This window comes from Trichosurus vulpecula, chromosome 1 (genome assembly GCF_011100635.1).
Source record: "Trichosurus vulpecula isolate mTriVul1 chromosome 1, mTriVul1.pri, whole genome shotgun sequence".
Lineage (NCBI taxonomy): Eukaryota > Metazoa > Chordata > Mammalia > Diprotodontia > Phalangeridae > Trichosurus > Trichosurus vulpecula.
This window is the reverse complement of record NC_050573.1, coordinates 425982195-425999938: the sequence shown is the minus strand read 5'-3', so window position 1 is coordinate 425999938 and position 17744 is coordinate 425982195. Positions and strand designations below refer to the sequence as shown.

The 17744-nt window shown below is 38.3% G+C and overlaps 2 protein-coding genes across 2 annotated transcripts in view; both read right to left on the bottom strand.

Moving 5' to 3' along the window:
- Positions 1 to 17744, bottom strand: part of NDUFAF2 (NADH:ubiquinone oxidoreductase complex assembly factor 2) — a 239714-nt gene that overhangs the window by 43920 nt on the left and 178050 nt on the right. The gene's annotated exons all lie outside the window — the stretch shown is intronic.
- LOC118834761 (60S ribosomal protein L17-like) lies at positions 4552 to 5178 on the bottom strand. The gene has a single exon (XM_036742191.1). The coding sequence runs from the start codon at positions 5145 to 5147 to the stop codon at positions 4593 to 4595; it is 555 nt and encodes a 184-aa protein (XP_036598086.1). The 5' UTR covers positions 5148 to 5178; the 3' UTR covers positions 4552 to 4592.

Here is a 17744-nt window from a genome sequence, read left to right as displayed (position 1 = left end):
GCACTTTCTGATGCAGCAGTGCTATCCTTTTTCCAGTTCCTCAAATACTACACTCCATTTCCCATTTCCATTCCTTTGCACTGGCTGTCCTTTGAGCCTGGAATGCTCCTCTTCCTCACCTCTAAGTGCACCTGGCTTCCCTCAACTCAGTTCAAATTCTGCCTTCTACAGGGGACCTTTCCCATTTCTCCCAGATGTCAATGCCTTCTCCTCTCAGATTACCTTTCATCTACTCTCTGTATTTTATATGTACCTACTTATTTCACATGTTGTCTCTCCTATCAGATTGCTTTTTGCATTTCTTGGTATCTCCAGTGCTTAGTATAATGGCTAGCACAGAGTAAGCACTTATCAAATACTTGTTGATGATCATCTGCCCCCGAGGAGTTTGCTCTGGAAGAGAAGATAAAAACTTATACAGAAATAAATATAATAAATGCCATAAGAAGTGTAAACAAAATCTTAACAAAATTTATAAAGGACCACTTTGGCTAGACAAATGCAGTGAAAGAACAAATGGGGAAAGCACAGTTCTAAAAACACCAGAGATAAATGAAAGCATTGGGGAGAATATGACACTGTGTGTGTGTGTGTGTGTGTGTGTATTTTACCAAAGGATCATGACGTTAAATTTGTACATTTGTGTGTCTTTCGTATTACATGTCAGGAAAAACCTAAAGGACCAGTTACCAATCACCAAATGCATCCTTTATTATCGAACTTAAAGGAAAAAAGAAATCAATTTTATTTATCCCTTCTCCAAAAGAGCTAAGTATGGCCACTCCTGGAAATTAAGAAAAATTTCACAGCCTGAGACTGTTGATTCTTCCCGTAGCTCAATGATTCCCAACTCTGATTATGTGACATCTCAAGGTAACTCTAATAATCTCAAGAAATAATGTCATGTTCTTTAAATTTTTTCAAGAAAACATTAACACACAAAATTCTAATTTTAGACATAAATATATTTTTGAATTGAGGCAAAGAAAGTGCACTGGCTTTTATCCCACCTCTGATCCTACCTCAATGACATTGAGCAAATCACTGGACATCTAGCCTTCAGTTTCCTCATTTGTAAAATGAAGGAATTGGAACAGACAGCTTCTGATCTCCCTTCAAGTTCCAGATCTATGATTTCATGAATTATTGCTTTTGTTGTGGTAAGTCATCCACTACGTGTAACCTCAAAGAATGTCATGAAGAGAATTCCTTCATATAGACAGATCATTTTAACTCATTCCGTTTCTTACTAAATAAGTGATCTAATGGATTGTTTTTTCCTGCTCTCAAAATCAGAAAAATGACCTGGTTTGTGGAGCTGAAAATATTATTACTTCTTTATGACAGTTTTCTATATATTGATAGACTTTTTCTCTTGAACTTTAAACACTTTTTTTTGCAAGCAATGTCTTATAATGAATTTGCCCCTCAATACATATAATGATTCAACTTGCTGGGTCATGTACCCAAAGAAATTATTAACATTATGATGACATGCAACTTTGGTGTTAAGAGAATAATAAAGATGCCTGCTTTCCCCTTTTTCATGTTTTCATCAAGAATTCCCTTGATGTGTATATAAACCACTTTCATAAAGATTTTTTATAAAGGAAGCATATGGGTTGGAAGTTGTTCATATCTCTGAATATCTTTTTCCTAATAAGACAGGGCAGTAGTCATGATCTTTTCCATCCTTCCCCTATCTGAGCAAATATGATAAAGGATCATTAAGGGCCTTTTAAATAGTGTTACCTACAGTGCAGATTTAATTTGTTTCAACTCATGAGGTCCTTCTGCTCTTCTCAATCTTACCTTCGTAAGAGCTATTTCCACTTCCATACATAGCATATACAACAAATCTGCTCCATTCTGTCTTGTTTCATCTGCAAGCACTTTTTAGATAGTTAGATTTAGCTGGATCTAAGCCCAAGCTTTCTCTGAGCTAATTTTCTCCTGAATTTCCTTTTACTATTCTGTGAGGGGACACAGCTCAAAATCCTCCATTTTCCTCATTTACTGATTTTGCAGATAAATTTAGGCTGTAGTTGGGTAGAAACTGGTGCTGCCCTTGCCTACCACATCTCTTTTCTTAGCAAGATTAAGAGTGTGTCATTTAAGGTGGCTTTAAGGCTTTCTCATGCTTTCTTGTGGCAACCATTTTACATTAGTAAGGCTCTTCAGGAAACATCAATGTCCTAAGTCAATGTCTTTAAAATATCAATAATAACAGCTGCTATGTATAAAATGTATAATACTTTAGGGTTTACAAAACATTTTACATATATTATCTCATTTAGTCCTCACCATATCCCTTATCTACATTTTAGAGATGAGCAAATAGTCCCCAAGAGGCTAAATTGCTCTCACAAGGTCATACAGCCAATTAGTATTGAATGGAGGAGTGAATTCCAGGTCCTGTAACTCCAAATCTAGAACTTTCTTTACTGCATCACATGACCAACTCCTTTCATCCTCTTCCATTTTTCAGAGTTGACAGCTTGTTTAAACAAGCCAAAGTAGCATCTACTGAAATACCATGTAGCTCCTTCTCTCCTTCTTTAGGCTTTTCTTTGTTTGATATTTAGTGACCTTTACTCTGCTGATGTTCTGATTTGTACAAATACGGCTGATTCTAAAATGACCATATTTGCAATGAGTCTGTTAGGAGGTTCCTAATATGGTAATTCCTGATCAATACCTAATTTACCTCCAAGCTCTTAGAAAGGAGACCATAACAATGCTCTCCAATCCCTCAAGACAATCTTAACGCCAACTTGGAGACTGTCTAAAGAGGGCAGCAATGGGCCATTTGACTGGATAGAGGGCTGCCTTTGTGCTGTTACAGAGTGGGCCTCTTTCAGTTGAAAACTGAGCAGTCCCTTAAAAAGTGTTAGCAGCCCCTGAAAGGACTCCGTAAGATTTGGCATAGAGCTTCGAATGTAGAAGGGGTAATTTTGCCTCTGTGCCAACACCAAAGGGCTAAAATATATGTATGTATAAAATCTAGCAAGGGGTAAGGTAATTTTTACCAGTCCTGTGAGTCACCTGGCTAGACTAGTAGTAGTGGAAAAGACATAGGAAAAGCACATAGGACTCTTGTTCCCTTTCTGGCTCCCAGCCAGGCCTCTGGTCCAATCTCTTTCTGGGTCTGGATCCCTGCCAGGCCAGAGGCTACATCTCATTCTCCCCATTGCCTGCCAGGCTAGCGGCCTGAACATACAGTATTTCTCCTTCTTCCTGGGCATCTAGCCAGGAGGCTAAATCTCTTCTCCCTTGTCTTCGTAAACAGATGGGAAGGCAGGTGGCCACTCGGGGCCTACTCCACAGCCAAGCTTCCTCCCTCCAGGACAGCAACTCTACTCACATGCCTTGCTTTATTCTTCGTACACTCATTCTCTGTCACCTGAGTGACTCTAAAATTTTGGACTATGCATATGGCATTAGGCTGTAGGAAAGAGATGGTAGAGTCTAATTCTTTGATCTATGGATGCTTTATAAATGTTTCTGTGTCTAGGGTCACTGTTAAAAGCTATATTTTTAATTTATGAAAGTCAAATCAGGTCTATTTATATGTCTATATTGAGCCAGATATTTCTCTGTAAGTTCCTTTGCTCAATAGTTCTTACTGAATATTCCTTTCTCTTCAAGGAAGCAATTTAATTCTTCTAGTAGTCTATTAATTCAGAGGCTGTTAAAGATTTTAAAACTGCATCAATATTAAAATGACACATTGAAGGTCTTGAAACTATGTGATTCTTAGCTCCTTTGCCTCTTTTTCTGCCATACTTCCCTTGCAGAAGTTCAAAGGGGCCTCCCTCTCTTTACACATATGCATATGTTTGCGTATACATGTTGCGCAGTTTTTTTTTAGTCATGTCCAACTCTTTAGTGACCCCATTTGGGGTTTTCTCGGCAAAGATACTGGAGTGGTGTGCCATTTCCTTCTCCAGTTAATTTTACAGATGAGGAAACTGAGGCAAACAGGGTTAAGTGACTTGCCCAGGGTCACACAGACAGGCAGTGTCTGAGGCCAGATTTGAACTCAGGAAGAACAGTCTTCCTGACTCCAGGCTGGGCACTGTGCCACCTAGCTGCCTTGTGTATACATGCATACATATGTAAAAGCTGTAGTGGCTCCTTATTGCCTTTAGGATAAAATACAAACTGCTCTGTTAGTTGTTTAAAGCCCCTCACAATCTGGCTCCAGCTTATCTTTCCAGGCTTACTTATTTACTTATTATTATTATTAGATATTACTTATCACTTATTTTACCCACTCTCAGATCCACTCAAAATAAATTGCTTGTTTCTCCCACATGATATTCCATCTCCACCTTTGCACAGGTGACCCTCCGTGCCTGGGATGTTTCCACCTCTACTTTCACTTTCAACTTCCTTAGAAGAAAGGAGCTTCCATCCAGGTAGAACTTGGGTGCTACCTCCTCCATCCGACCTTTTCTGATCCCTGGGCCCCCACAAGGGGCTAGTGCCTTCCTTACCTGCCCACCCACCCCCAATTATTTTGTATTTTTTTTTTTTTACTGTAACAAATGTTTTCATTTCGCTTTTTATTTGCACTCTAATTTCATTATTTACTCCCGTGCCATAAGCTTTTGTTTCTTCAGTTTCTTCTGGGATATCTTTTTCTTTTGAGCAACCTCCTCTTCTGGTTTAGGAACAATTTGTTCCTTTTCAGTGAGTATCATCTCAATATGGCAAGGAGAACTCATGTATGGGTTGATTCGACCATGAGCCCTGTAAGTACGCCGTCGCATTTTGGGAGCCTTGTTAACCTGGATATGCTCAATGACAAGAGAATCCACATCCAAACCCTTCAGTTCTGCATTACTCTCTGCATTTTTAAGCATATGCAACAAGAATTCAGCACTCTTTTTGGGCCAGCGACCCTGTGTCCAACCCCACTGCTTAGCCTGGGCACACCTGCCAACTCCACCACTATACCGACGGAAGGGAACACATTGTTTCTTCAATGTGACATCTTTCAAATACTTGGTAGCTTTTCGGATATGCATGCCCTTGATAGCTTGGGCTGTTTCACGGGTGTTCTTGAAGTGGACCCGGAGATTTGAACCCCTTGACTTGCATGATTTTGTGGGGTTCTCTGGATCAAGAGAGTACCTCACCATTTTAAATGATTACCTAGGACGGCTCAAGGGAAGAGCCAATTATTTTGTATTTATTTTGTATATATTTTGGACATGTTTCACTTGATACTAAGCTCCTTGAGGCAGGGACTGTTTCATTTTTTGGCTGCCAACCCAGTGGCAGATAGCTGCCAGCAGAGACATAGGCCCAATTTATGGCAGACAGCAGTAGGCATAGGTGCAGACCCCAGTGGCACCAGTTGGCAGAGCTGGCACAGATGTGAACACCAGCAGCGATGACTAGGAGGCAGCAGGGAGAGAGGCGGGCCTCAGTTCTAAGGGACAGCCAATAGGCTCCCAGCAGCAGTGGCAGAAGAGTAGGCACTTTCTGCATGTGCCTGCTGCCCACTCTGCTAGGGTCACTTGTTACAGCCTGTGCCAGTGAAGGTCAACTGCCAACAGCAGGGTCTGAGATCTTTTGCCCTAGACTGGGATTATGTTGCTGGAGGCTTGAGCATTATTGTGAGGCAATTGCTAAAGTCTAGACAGGAAACTCCAGGGAGGGGAGGGGGAGAGTGAGTTCCTAATGCTCAGGCCTGAGTCTGGCCTCCTGTTCTGGAGGAACCACACGCACACACACCCACCCCACAAAAAGCGAGAAAGCCAGAGGCTCTTCTAAACCAATACATGTGTTTAGATAACTAGTAGCCATTTCTGATGGGGTTGGGAAAATACACCTGATGTCTGAGTTCTGTGCTCTTTAGGAACCCCTAACTGGAGGCTTCAGAGAGAATAAGAGTTCACAGTTTGAGGTTAAAAGTGGAAACTTTTAAAACTCAGACACCATCCTGCCTGTCTCTAGCTAATTAAATAGGGGTGCAACTGGCACATTTATCTGTGTTCCCAATTCCAGTGCTTGCCCCAGTGGCTTGTGCCAAAGAATCACAACAAAATCCTTGTGGTTGGTTGACCTCTCAAATTCTAAATTAAAAAACAAACAAAACTCAAGCCATTTCCTCAGCAGAGTTGTTAAACAACCCTAAAATTCCAGAAGTTTGTCTAGGTTTGCCTCTCTCACTCTTGGGATCCCTCATGCCACTTCACGATGGCTGGTTATGTGAATGCACTGAAGACTACAGGTTCAGCAGCAACATCCTTTCCAAGAAGTCAATTAAAGCCAACCTGTTTACACAAATACGACTCCCTAAAAGCCTGTAAGGACCTCCTTTCAAGAGACTTCCCCCAAATCTAGTGGGTGATGATGAGCATTAGCAATTCAAGGACATGCAGCCCCACCACCAGCTAAATACAGCTAGCTCTTCTGAATTTGTCGTTTCCTAATAAGGTGAAAATGTATTTCTATATCCCCAAAACTTCAGTTCCTTGAGGCTGCTTTGAAGATAAACCAAGTTCTGAAAAGATTCCTTAAAAGAACTTGAAGGAGGCTTAAATGACCATGTTGGAAGTCCCAACAAAGCCAGAAGGCCCAAAACCTAGTTAACAGCACTTATCTTTAAGGTACAACTGGTTCTTAAGGACAGGCACTATTTGCATAGGTTTCCTCTTGCTGAATGACTACAGTTGATTTTTTAATCTCACAAGGGAGGGCAGGGAGAAGGCAGTGCTTTTCAGTGAGCAACTGCTATTTTTAGAGGCATCTAGAACATCACCAGAGACATGATAGTCAGTCCAGGCTTGTCTTCCTCTGTACTGCCCACCCCCCACTTCGATGAGCCTATTATGTTCCAATCTTGGAAGATTCTGCCAATTGTTCAGGACTGGGTCTGATTCAGGCTCATTCTCTGGTAGTTTAGATTCAGTACTGGAACAAAAATGAGACAACTATAGGTCATTCAATATTTACCGTCTCCTCCAGAAATGTACTTAACTATGGCATGTGCAAAGCTGTCTTGCTTGGAGCTATTCATGAAAACTCATCAGCCAAGAATCAAAGAGCCCCTGGAGCTTCTCTCGGCCGCTTTATACTTAAGTGATAAGGAAACAACCAATAGTTTGAATCTTCAGACTCCTGAGTTGACCGAGTCTCAAGAAAGATCTGAACAATTTTTAAGGAAAAACTAGCTCAACCTGTATGTAGGGAGGGATTAGGATATTGAGCACACCAGAGTGTTAGCAGGGATCATGTTACTACTAAGAATGTGTATGCGAGAAAAGGTGTAAAGACATCACCAAAAATATGTAGGCCTGAAAAAGAAGGTAGGGCAATTATGTCTATCAAATAAGAGACAAGAGAAGGATGCGCTGAGAGGATGCTGGGTTGAAATTCTATGAAAAGCATGATAAAACATGGTAAGAACAGAACAGATGAGATTACGTGGAGGGGTTATGTTGGTGGAAGAAGTAAGCACACCAAAGAAATTAAAGTTCACTCAAGTTATCAAAGTACAGTGTAAAGCAGAGGAGTCAGACCCCTGTTGACCTGTAAAACTCCCAAGTGTGGACTGGACCAGATTAAAATGGAATTGGAAAATGTTCAACAAAATAAAAATGAAATACAACATAGATAATGCTAATTTGTGGGTTTCTAAGCAAACATGTAAAAGCAAAGACCCTTTTCTATCTGGGTTTGACACCACTGGCGTGAGGTACAGGTTGAAACTGAGACAAATATTCTCTCATGCTTTTTTTTTTTCTTTACTATCTACAATTATGCCCCTGAAATATATTAATGCTGTTAGGCAGTCAGGTGATACAGTAGATAGAGAGTGCAGGGCTTGGAGTCTGGGAGACTTGAGTCAGAATCTTGCCTCAGACCCTGACCAGGTGACCCGGGACAAGACAAGACACTTAACCTTCGCATCCCATTTTTCTCATATGTAAAATGGGGAATAACAAAAATACCTACCTTCCAGAGATGCTGTAAGGATAAAATGAGATTATATTTGTAATTTGTAATATTTCACTTTGCAAATCTTAAAGCATTATGTAGTTTTTATGTTTTATACTCTTCCCTCGTATCTCCCAATTCATTTGCCTTTTATAGTCACTTCGAATTTGTCTCAGTTTAATACATGATGATGATGACATATAATAACAACTAACATTTATACAGCACTTCTTATGTGCCAGGTACTATGATAACAAATATTCTCTCATTTTATCCTTACAACAACCTTGGGAGGTAGCTACTATTTTCCTTCCCATTTTACAGGTGAGAAAACTGAGGCAAACAGAGGTGAAATGACTTGTCCAGGGTCACACAGCTAGTGAGTGTGTGAGGCTGGATTTGAACTCAGGTCTTTCTGGCTCCAGGTCCAGCCCTCTCCACTGTGCCATCTAGCTTCCAAATACATGCACTATTATAATCTATGACCAAAGAAATCAATGTACCTATTAGCATATCAATAATATACTGCCCAACTGAAATCTATTACCAAATATAACAGTCTGCTATAACAGTCTGAAATTATGACATTTAAATTACTAACTAATGTAAACTTTTGGCATCCCATCTCAAAGCTAATTAAAACTGTATCCTGATCTAGTAATAGGAATTTGGAAAGTTAAATTATAAAGAAATAATTTTACAACTGATGTTTTTTCTCATACTATTTATGAAATAAATTATATTAAATAAAAATTGCTAAGTAATGTGATAACCAGTAGATAATATAATTAGTTTAACTTTTGGAGACCAGACAATTATTGAAACCTTATGCATATTAGTACTCACTTAAATATACCTTTTCCATTCCATTAAAAGGGAGACTGTCAAAATAGACAATTATGGAAAAGCTAGAAATAGTCTGAAACAAGACAGAAGCTGTCACAAAGGTTTTTTCCCCCTCTTTAAAATCTCACCTTGTACCTAACTGCAATTCAGAAATAATTGAGTTTTGTTACTATACATTAAGTATTATCATACATTAAAAATGAAAAGTAATCGATGAATAGCATTTATTTTTTATCTAAATATTTTTTCTTATGGAAGCAATTAAGAAACAAGAATGTTAGTCTCTAGGATCTTAAAAACACATAATAATGATTTGATTTATGTCTTAAGCTGTTGAGAAACATTATGAGCTACAAGCCGTATCACTTCGCAAAATAGCAAAAAAGTAATGTGTGGGAAAACAAGGTTGCAAAAGATTTGGGGTAAAACCCAATTAAACTAGATTACTCCAAACCATTTATAGATGCAAGGAAACAGCACAACAAATAGATGGCAAATAGAACGGATGTGCCAATGTTGCTTCTGTTATCTATTGATAACAGAGAAATTATCATATTTGGACCAACGCCTTAGTAACCAAGATCCTATAAAAAGGAATTAGAAATAGCACTTAAGATGATGAAGTCCAGAAGAGCAGCTGGATCAGGTCAAGTACACATAGAGAAAATCTGTGCTAGGGGTGACCCAGTTTTGAAAATATCAAGGGATTAATTTTCAAGATCTCTCTGGGCTACGTTGCTTCTTTTTTCCAGGGGACATCACATGGAGGAGATGGAGCTGATATAGGAAGCCTCCCTTTAAGGAACAGTTTTTTGTCTCTAGGTTTAGCCCTTGTTCTTTCTCCTATTTGTTTGCAGCCTGCTTTTGAAGACCAAGCTTCAAAAGCACCTAAGCTTCAAGGGTGTTACTTGTGCAAGTCCAATGCTTGAAGGAGCAAGGCAGTTCAATTTGATTCAGTAAGAAGTTGGAATTCTGGCTCTGCTTTGGGCCAGGCACCAAGGAGATCTTGGGCTAATGACATAATCAGGTCCTCAGCTTCTCCAGTGATATAATGAAGGAATTCAGCTCAATGACCTCTAAGCTCTTTTTCGGTTATATGTCTATAAACCCAATATTCCCATTTGTTAAGCCACTTCCTTTGTGCAAGGTACTGTAGTAGTCTTGCCCTCATGGAACTTAGAATCTTCTAGAGGTGTTTACAACACAGAAAGAGAGAAATAAATGCAAAATAAGTAAGTTGAGCTTTGAAGGGGGCTAAGAATTCTGAGAGAGAGAGTTGAGGAGGGAAAAGCATTCCGAGAATGGAGGGATGGCCAACGCAAAGGGGCTCAGAGGAATGCCAGTTATCACAAACGTCAAAGAGGCCAGGATGGATGTATAGCAGTCCTTAAGGTACCAGTCTTGGAAAGGTTTAAATGCCAAATTGCGTCAAGAGTGTTCATACCCTATCTGAGAGCTAATTAGGTCACACCATAGTAAGGACAACCTGAGTGCAACCAAAAAGTATCAAAGACCTAGATGAAGCCTTCACAACCAATCAAAAGGCATCTATTAAGTGTCTACTATGAGCAAGAACTGTGCTAGGCACTGGAGATATACAATACAAATAATCAATATTCTTTAAGTGTTCATATCTATTGTTTTTACTGTTGTTGTTTTGTAATTTCAGTCATGTCCAACCTGTCATGACCCCATTTGGAGTTTTCTTGGCAAAGATACTGGAGTGGTTTGCCATTTCCTTCTCTACCTCATTTTACAGATGAGAAAACTGAGGTAAACAGGGTTAAGTGACTTGCTTAGGGTCACACAGCTAGGAAGTGTCTGAGGCTGGATGTGAACTCAGGTCTTCTTGACTCCAGGCTCTAGCCACTGGGGCACCCAGATGCTCTAACAGCTATATATAAAGTGCATATAGGATAAATATAAATATAAAGAGAATAAAAATAAGTAAATACAAGGTAGTTTAATACAAGATAGTTTGGGAGGGGGGTGAGTAGCAGTTGGGAAGGAGGGGTGAAATCCAGAAAGGTTACAGGCAGAAGATGGTACTTAGATCGTGAAGGAAGAGAGATTCTACGACACAGAGTTGAGGATAGAATACATTCCAGGCATGGGGGAAAACCATTGCCAAGGAAGGGAGATGTTTGTTTTGTTGTTTTTGGGAGGGGGGAAGGCAGGGCAATTGGGGTTAAGTGACTTGCCCAAGGTCACACAGCTAGTAAGTGTGTCAAGTGTCTGAGGCTGGATCTGAACTCAGGTCCTCCTGACTCCAGGGCCAGTGCTCTACTCACTGCACCACCTCGCTGCCCCAAGCCACCTTTGTTTGACTGCAGAGGGCAAAAATGGAAGTAATGGCCAATGAGTCAAGGTTGTAAACAGAAGAGTTTATTCTTTATTCTAGAGGCAGCGGAAAGCCATTCTAATTTACTAAGGACTGGAGTGACATGGTTAAACCTGAACTTAAGGAAAATTACTTTGGCAGCTACGTGGAGGATAGGTGAAATAAATAAATAAAAGACCTGAGATAGAAAAACCAATTAGGAAGGTGTTGCAATAATCTAGGCAAGAGGTGATGAGAGATCGAACTGGCTATGCAAATAGACAGAAGGGGTCAGATGCAAGAGATGTTGTCAAGGTAGAAATAGCAAGATTTGACAATTAAATGGATATGAGGGGTGAGGGAGAGGGAGTTGAGGATAATATTGAGATTATGAACCTGGATGACAAAAAGAATGGTGGCTAATTTGGAAGAAGTGTGGTTGTCAGAAGTAAAAAGGGAAGAGACAATCAATTTAGTTTTGTTGAGTTTGAGACGTCTCTGGGAAATACAGTTTTAATGTCCAATAGGCAATAGATAATGAGGAACTGAAGTTATGAGGAGATATTACGGCTGCATACGTAGATTTGTGATTAATCTGCATATAGATGATAATTAAATCCGTGGGAGCTGATAAGCTCACTGAGAGAGAAGTATAGAGAGAATCCTCTCAAAGGACATATGAGAAAATTCAATTCAATTAGATAAACTATTACTCAGAAAGGTGAAAGGCAAAAAGGGGATACAAAAACAAAAATGTGAAATAGTCCTTACATACATTCTCCAGCACAATGGAGAAGAACTGGAGAAAGTTTGAATGGCTTGGTTTTTTACTTGTAGAAACATAATAAGCACTCTTTTTCAAAAATAGCAAAAAAAAAAAATGCTATTTTTTCCAGTGTCTTGGTTTCACTTAGGTAAAAGATTTACTTGGTTTTCCCTTGGATGGAAGTCTTTGTGGACAAGAGAGTGTCCTGATCTAAGGTCTCTTTAAACCTCCAAAACTTTTGTAGTTTTCAGCTTTCAGCCCTATCTTGTACTTAAGAATCTTGCCAACATGTAACATTGGGCTTTTTAGCTTTTTTCTGTCTTCTCTTCAACTTGAAGAAAGAAGTTTACAGCTAGATGGCAGAGTGGATAGAATGCTGGACCTGGAGTTAGAAATACCCAAGTTCAGATTCAATCTCAGACATATATATGGCTAGCAAGCAGTGTGACCTGGGGCAAGTTGCTTAACCATTGTTTGCCTCAGTTTCCTCAAATGTAAAATGGGAAGAATTACAGTACCTACCTCTCAGGGGTGTTGTGAGGATCAAATAAGATAATATTTATAAAGTGCTTAGTACAGTGTCTGGCACATCGTAAGTACTATATAAATGCTAGCTATCATTATTATTATTGTTATTTTAGAAAACAGCCTTGAGAAGTGTGGTTCAAAGAAAAAAGCCATATTTGTGAGGGGAAAATGTAATATTTTATCATTTTTTAGGAAGAATTTAATTTGCCTGGTCACAGTAGACTGCTCTGAATGTTTGGCAGAATTTAACTGTATGGTAAATTAAGAGCAGCCACCAAAGAGTTATTAGAACAGACTACAACAAAGTTTTTAAGAAAGAAACCAAACTGGAAAATGTTTTATGTAACAAAAAGAGAAACTGTGACAACAGACCTGAAAGTTTTACCTATAATCATCCAGTAGCAAAATTATGCAACAGATTTGAGAGGCATAAGGAAATCTTGCTAATTTGCAAAAGGACAGATTCACTCTAGGAAAGAGAAAAGAAACACAACTGAAACATATGAAACATGATGTGAAAGCAGAATTGTAAAAGACCAGAAAGTGAGATACTGAATCAATTGAGAGGGAAATGCAATGTGATGATTTCTGTTTGGATAAATAAGTCAGTATCTAAAAGAAAAAAACAAAATAAAAAGAAATTAAAAAGCAACCCAGTGTAGTCTTAATGCTCAATTAAAGGACCATAAGGAAAGAATAGATGTTCTTGACACTAGAAAATTCTAAAGTATAATTATGCGTACAGAAAAACAAAAGGCAGAAAAGAGCAGCCCAGGTTGCAGAAATTGCAGTTCAAGTTTAAGGAAACTTTTTTGGATATCTCTGAGTTAAGAGGAGAATACAAAAATATATGAATTTTGCTATGCCTATAGAGTTGTGAACTACAACAGAAGAAATGCTTGTTATAAATATGAGGTACCCTAATTAAAATCTGCCCTCATCATTGGAAAGGATTAGACTAGAAAAAAAAAAGGAATTTGCCATAGGGTATCTTTTAGAAACTGGGACAAGAAATTCTCTGAAAAGACTTCCTCCCAGGGAATAAGATTTGAGATTTTTAAATAATTTCCGAACTTCATTTCATTGATGCTATTATCCTTATGGAGTTGGAAAAGTAGATGGAACCCCTGAGCAACTCTTAGAACTGAGTAACTTAAAATTTAAATTGTTTGGTTTGATAAATTAATTGGGAACAATTATGGCAGTTGATTTAAGTTCTGGATAGTAATTGTTGGACAAAGGTCATACCTTTGTAGTTGTGAGATGAAAAGTGATACGTACACTATTCTCTTTTCTGAATGCAACTGATATAGAACACCAAAAGTGAGAAATACAAGCATAGGGTGTTTTTACATGCAGATGATTTGGAGATTTATTAAATTGGATGATTGTGAGTAGTTTTTGATGGCAATAAACTTTGTCTCATGTTTTACACTTTAATTCATACTTATTTTTATATTGATTAGATGTTTACATAAACATCTAATCAATATAAAATGTTTTATTATATTAATATTCATATAATGTGTATATATAAAACATCTAATAATTTATATGTGTATCTATAAAGAGAGAGAATCACTTGTTGGTATGATTAGAAAAAGCACTGTTTTTTTGACAGGAGCCTAACTGAATCAGCTCTGGGTGTGCTGGGGAGAGCTTCATATCTTTTCTGTACTACAAAATTCATGAGAACACAGTTCATTAATGAGTGAGATAGTCTAATGGGATGAGACACTCCAATGGCATGGAGCATGCTCTGGAGTCTAGGATTTCTTGAATAACCAGCTGTGAGTTTTACATAGTGACTTCACTCATCAATGTTGGCATGACAGTTTGTGAAAAAAAAAATCAGTAATCACTTTTGATCTGTTAGCATGGTAAGGCTGGAGGTTTTCAGCTTGAGAATTCAGTCACTCACAATGACATTTTATATCTATGGTCCCATTGAGTTGGGCTCAGATATAAGGATCCTTAGAAGGAAGCATGTGGGACTGAGTAGTCTATCTATCATGATGTATGGGAGATCAAGCAGCTTATAGAGCCTAGTCTATTCATAAGTGTTCCTGGGATAACGCCAGATATTTGATATTGAACAAAGAGCAAGTGGACTTTTTAGAGCTTTGCAAACATCAAACTGCAGTATGTGTTTTTAAAAAATTAGAGATGAAGGATCTAGTTGAAAGGTAAGATTTGTTGGGCTGAAATGAGACATAATTATATTAGAGTGATCAATATATAGATTTAGAATATCCATTTTGGCCCCTAAGAAGTTCAGACTCTCTGTTGGATCAGGGCTTCTTAAACTTTTCCTACTCGTGGCCCCTTTTCACATTTCGATGGCGTTTGCTGGTCATGCATGGGCATGATGGCATGTGCAGTAGAAAGTGTGCATGTCATGTGTTCAGAACCAAGGCTGCAGTGAAGCTGCACGATGCAACATGGGTAAGTGCTGCCAGAAACACCTCAGATTCATCACACATTTGATTTTGAATTAATTTTTGGTCACTGTGCGTTCAGAAACCTTTTTACTGTCGCCAAATTTTTTGAGACTCCATTTTAAGAAGCTCTGTGTTACACAACCAACTAGCAGAATAATAGTCTGACATGCCAATTGCCTTTAAATTAGACCACCTTTAATCTCAGACAGCTTCGCCAATCTGTATAATCTTTCAGGAGACTATAGGCTGAAGACAACTTAAGTATCCAGTTGAACACTAAATTTTTTCTGCCACCTACTGCATAGCTTTCCTGTATACAAACAAATATAACCTGCCATAGATTTAATACAACACCTGCAACCCTATTCTGGCACTTGTATATATTAGTTCTCTTCATCCTATTATTTTGCTGCATCTGATGTATTAGGGTAAAACAATGGCATATTTATAATGAACCAACTTATTAAATGCTGCCTGAAGAAGAAGAACAGGTATAAAAAAGAGATCCATAAACTATGAACACAGATTATGCTTCAGATTGGTTTTTTAATGGGCACAAAAAGGAGGAATGTGAAAATACAGTAAGGGTGCCAAGCTTTGCATCACCTATGCCCTTTACACTTCTTTAGGAATAGTAAGAAATAATACATATTTTTAGTATCTTTGTCTAAACTCCTTAGTCTTGAGTGAGTGAAAGATCTCCTTAAGTTTTTCCTAAAGTAGGTGGCAATGCCAAAGAGAGAGTATTCTGTATCATTCATACTGAAAGTCTAATCAGCTGTTAAGACAGAGGGCTGATCAGGTCAAAGGACTCCCTGAAACTTATCAGAACCAAGGGAAAGAAAAATGTCTTTGCTTAATTCAATTAATAAAAAGATCACCGGAGTTCACTTCACCAGGTTGAAAGAAGAATCCATATAGGAAGAGTTTAAAGATGGATTGAATGGTTTTAGGGAAATGATTCTCCAAGGTGCTCCATATTGTTCTATTTGTCAAATCAAAACTGTTACATGAACTTTGTGATTATGTTTTATTTTATTGTGGAATTTTGTCTTTTGTTTTTGTCCCTTAACCCTATAAACTGTCATCTGAAAATGGTTGGGGGAGATAGATTTTCAAAGACAGGATAAGTTTCTGTCTTTGGATATTCTCTCTAAGCAGACATGGTTAAAATTTAATCAATAAAATTTCCTGGGGCAGGTATGTGCCTAAAAAGCAGACTATAGAATTTATCTTCCCCACACTCACTGGTGAGATCACTGATCACTTAAGTGCTGAGGCACATGAAGGTTTAAAAACAAAAGGCTTTCAATAAACTCTGGAATTACATACCTGCCTCAATATCTGGATGAAGTATTGGGTCATTCAAGCCCTGATTCTTACTCAGTATAAGAGAATAAAAATTTTAAGCTGGAAGGGACCTCAGAAGATCTCCTAATCCAATCCCTTCACTTTACAGATGAGGAAACTGAAGCCCAGAGATAAAGCAATTGCCCAAAGTCATATAAATAGGAAGTGGCAAAACCAGGATATGAACACCGATCACCTGATTCTAAAGCCAGCACTCTTTCTATAATGCCATACTGTCTCTCTCTTGGAAAATTCAATGTATCTGTCATATCACTAATGCTAGTACTCCTTTTGAAGGTACAGATAACTCATTCATGTTTTCTCTTGACCATGGTCCATGTTAACCCAGCATGCTAGGTCTATCAACACACTGTGAGTACCAATGGATTATCCATCTGTTATGACTTGCTTTTGCTACATGACCATCCCCCCTCCTTTTCTGGTCATAGAGTTTTTGGATAATATCTCATGCATCTCTGGCACAAGTTATTCTTTGTAATATTCTATAGCCTGTTCAAGTCTACCAAGGTTTTTGCGGTGCCCTTTAAGGAACCTACACTGGTCATACTCAATGATAATGGCAAACATCTCTCACAAGCACAAATCTAATTTATGCCTAATTTGATGTTTATAGTCAGAGGGGTAGATAAAATTCTCTGGTGTTATATCTTTTGAGGAACCCATTATGATTTTAATTTATGCACAGAAGATGCTTTGTTGGGAGGGGCAGTGCTTTGCTTTTCTGAATGAAATACTTTAAAATAGTCAGCAAGTGTTCATTAGAGTGGAATCTTCTATTCTCTGCACCTTTCCATCAATGGTATGACTATAAAGACTTGGTCTCCTATAGAATATAGTTTGTGAGAGCCTGCCTATTTCCGTTCACACAATTTCAGCAAGGATGGCCTCAATATGTATTTAAATCATTCTTATAAGGATTTTGTAGAGATGGGAAAGTAAGCATATGGGCTGGCAATCACTGATATTTTTCTTGTTTCCTCAATCACTTCTTAGGGGAGTAATAAATTTCATAATTTCTTCCAAGCAATTTATATCCTATTTCCTCTTTTAAATATCTTGAGAATTGATTCCCAAATTCTCTTAAAAGTAAGAGACGTCCTGAATTTACCTCCTTTTGTGTACACTTGATTTAGTTTAGGTAGTCTTATATTTTCTTTTTTTCTTCACTGCCATTACAACCTGATTCTACCTAATAAAAATGGTAGAAGTCAAAATCCTAACAGGCTATATAGGACAATGCTGAAAGTAAAGGCAATGTAGAAGCAACCTGAAGGATGTTTAAGAATTTGAGTGAAGACTTCCACAGTCACAATTGAATTTCCCACATGTAATCCAATCTTTTGTTTGTGTCTCCTGTTGAATTCTGGGGCCATTTTATTATTCTTTTACAGTTTCTATCCAACACATACATACTTTTAAATAAGCCCTTTGTGGTATCTATCTAACTTCACATCATAGTCTGGCAACTGAGAATTGTTTATGTTTTTTTCAATGTAGAAAGTTAGGCTGATCTCTTAAG